General features: G+C 41.2%; 1 protein-coding gene across 1 annotated transcript in view; it reads right to left on the bottom strand.

The window, feature by feature from the left end:
• Positions 1-2,334, bottom strand: part of LOC105266613 (5-oxoprolinase) — a gene marked incomplete in the record, with an annotated part of 11,069 nt that overhangs the window by 1,436 nt on the left and 7,299 nt on the right. Inside the window, 3 exon segments of the mRNA XM_011304923.1 lie at positions 566-907; positions 1,400-1,624; positions 1,699-1,810. Coding sequence (XP_011303225.1) covers positions 566-907; positions 1,400-1,624; positions 1,699-1,810 — 679 coding nt within the window.

The following is a 2,334-nucleotide window of genomic DNA, read 5'->3' as shown; positions in this document are numbered from 1 at the left end:
AGCCTTGGAAAAATCAAAGGCTTTAACTCTATAGCCCGTTCAGAACTTGAAAAACGAAAAGTACTTTCCATTTAGGAATAGAGCATTATTCAAAACCGTAATTTAAAAACTGAGTCCTTTATTTTTTTTTTTCGAGTTATCGTGGCATAAAATGAAACGAGTAAAAAACCCAAAGATGATCCTGTCTTTCCGGATTGCCGGAAGATAGATGTATTTCCGGTCTGTTATATGCACGAAATTATGGTTCCAAGGGAAGGAGATGTACAGCGTATGTGCGGGAACTGGCACCAAACACAGAAAAGGCGGTAAAGCTGAGATACAGTGAGTGAAAAAAAGAAGAATGAGGTCGCCTCTATTCCCCATTCGTAGGAATAAAAATCTTTACGAGAGCTTCCCATAAGACTACGAAACGACGGGATTCCTCAATATCACGAATAGCCGTACATAGATTTACCCGTCTAGGGTGTAAAATCCTGGGGATATATTTTCAAATTTTTTGGCTCGTGTCCTCACGTACTCGACCCACTGCTGTAAAAAAAATGTGTACGAATGAATTGATACAAACCCCTGGATAAACTGGTACGGCGGTTTTAGGTCCGAGATTTATTCGTCTGTTATCGGCTCTTATCAGTGTATTTCTACCGCAAACACCTGGATAACCACCCGCCATTCCCGGTGGAGGGTGTGACCTGCGTTCTGTTAACACAGACAGAGTCATGAGTGATCTGAATGTCATTTCACGAATGACTCCATCACCGCCTCTGAAAGCACCATCACCACCGCTGTTTGCCCGGAGGCAAAATCGTCTCAGTATCACCGGATAGCGCAATTCCAGAATTTCAGGGTCTGTTATTCGAGTGTTGGTCATGTGGGTATGGATTCCTCCACGACCATTCCACGTTGGACCCTGAAAAGTTCAACATTCATTGATGAATCCATGAAACATAGCGACATTATTGTTTGTATCTTTTATTGTTATTGTCGTGATCCCTTCCGATAATTAAAATTCGATTGAAAAACATATCCGGAGGCGGATGAGCAATAAAGGTTAAAAATGAGTAATAAAGGGTGGAACTTTTTATTTCGTGCCACCGGAACTACCGACGGGAAAGAAGAAATCAAAACAATATCACGTTCTGGAGACACAAAAGGAATTTAAGGATGTCTCACCGCTTAACTGAGCGACCGTGTAGGAAAATAAAATTTAAAAATTTAAATAAATCGTATCAAAATAAATAAATAATTATGCAGAGCTTAATTACCAGGAAGATTGATCCTGCAAATTGAGTGATCGTATTTGATAATATTGGAACTGCAGTGAACCCAGTTGTGAAATTGTAGTACAAAAAAAAAATGAAAGAGGTTCAGCCCTGCAATTATTAATGTGATAATTACGTACCGCACCACTACCCCCTGCAACAGTCTCGTAGTAACCCCAGCACTCTGTTCCAAAAGTCACATTGTTCATGCATCCCTGAGACGCTGCACAAGCTCCAAAAGCCGCAAGTACCACGTCAACAACCCTTTGTGAAGTCAAAACATTTCCCCCAACAACAGCGGCCTCGTCGGATGGGTCCAGTAAACTCCCCTTCGGTATTATTATCTTCACGGGCTTCAAACATCCCTGCAACACCAAAACTCCACCGTCTTTTAATAAGCCAATGGCCGAAGAATCCTCTTAGGAGGTACAGCACGAACCTGATTCAGCGGCACATCCCGCCCAACGATACACCTCAAGCAATAAATTATTGCTGATAACGTAACAGCGCGCGGTGCATTACAATTCCCCCACACTTCATATCCAGTACCCCTAGACAGATAGATCAATTCATTTAACAGTTTACAATCGCTAAGTTTCCTCGTAATTGAGTGAATCTATTTTCCCTCAGTCTTTCAATGATCTTACATACACCATTACATATCAAGAAAATGAAAATTTCAATTTCTCGGATCATTGAGTGTTCTATCATCTAGGCAGTGAATATATGTAAAATCAACCGCTCTTTGATGAAACAATTCAATTTAAAAGAGAAGATTCATGTTCTTCCCTGAAATGTAAATCGACACCCTGAGCCGAGAGTAGAAACAATTGTACCTCCGATTTTTTGGCCGGAAAATGTCCACTTTGACACCACAAACCCTCTCTAAATACTCTGTGATGGAGTGTGTAGATTTCTGGTCTTTATTTAAAAATCGAGAGATCGTCCATGGGGGAAACAATTAGGATAGTAAATATGTTTGTTAGTACACTGCTCTCTACATTATCCAGGGCCACGAGGACCTGGCGTTGTCGGCTCCAGAGACATCGCATGTTGATACACTCAGAGACAATGG

This window comes from Fopius arisanus, unplaced genomic scaffold, assembly GCF_000806365.1.
Source record: "Fopius arisanus strain USDA-PBARC FA_bdor unplaced genomic scaffold, ASM80636v1 scaffold00040, whole genome shotgun sequence".
NCBI lineage: Eukaryota > Metazoa > Arthropoda > Insecta > Hymenoptera > Braconidae > Fopius > Fopius arisanus.
The sequence above is the reverse complement of the archived record's forward strand: the minus strand, read 5'-3'. Positions and strand labels throughout refer to the sequence as shown.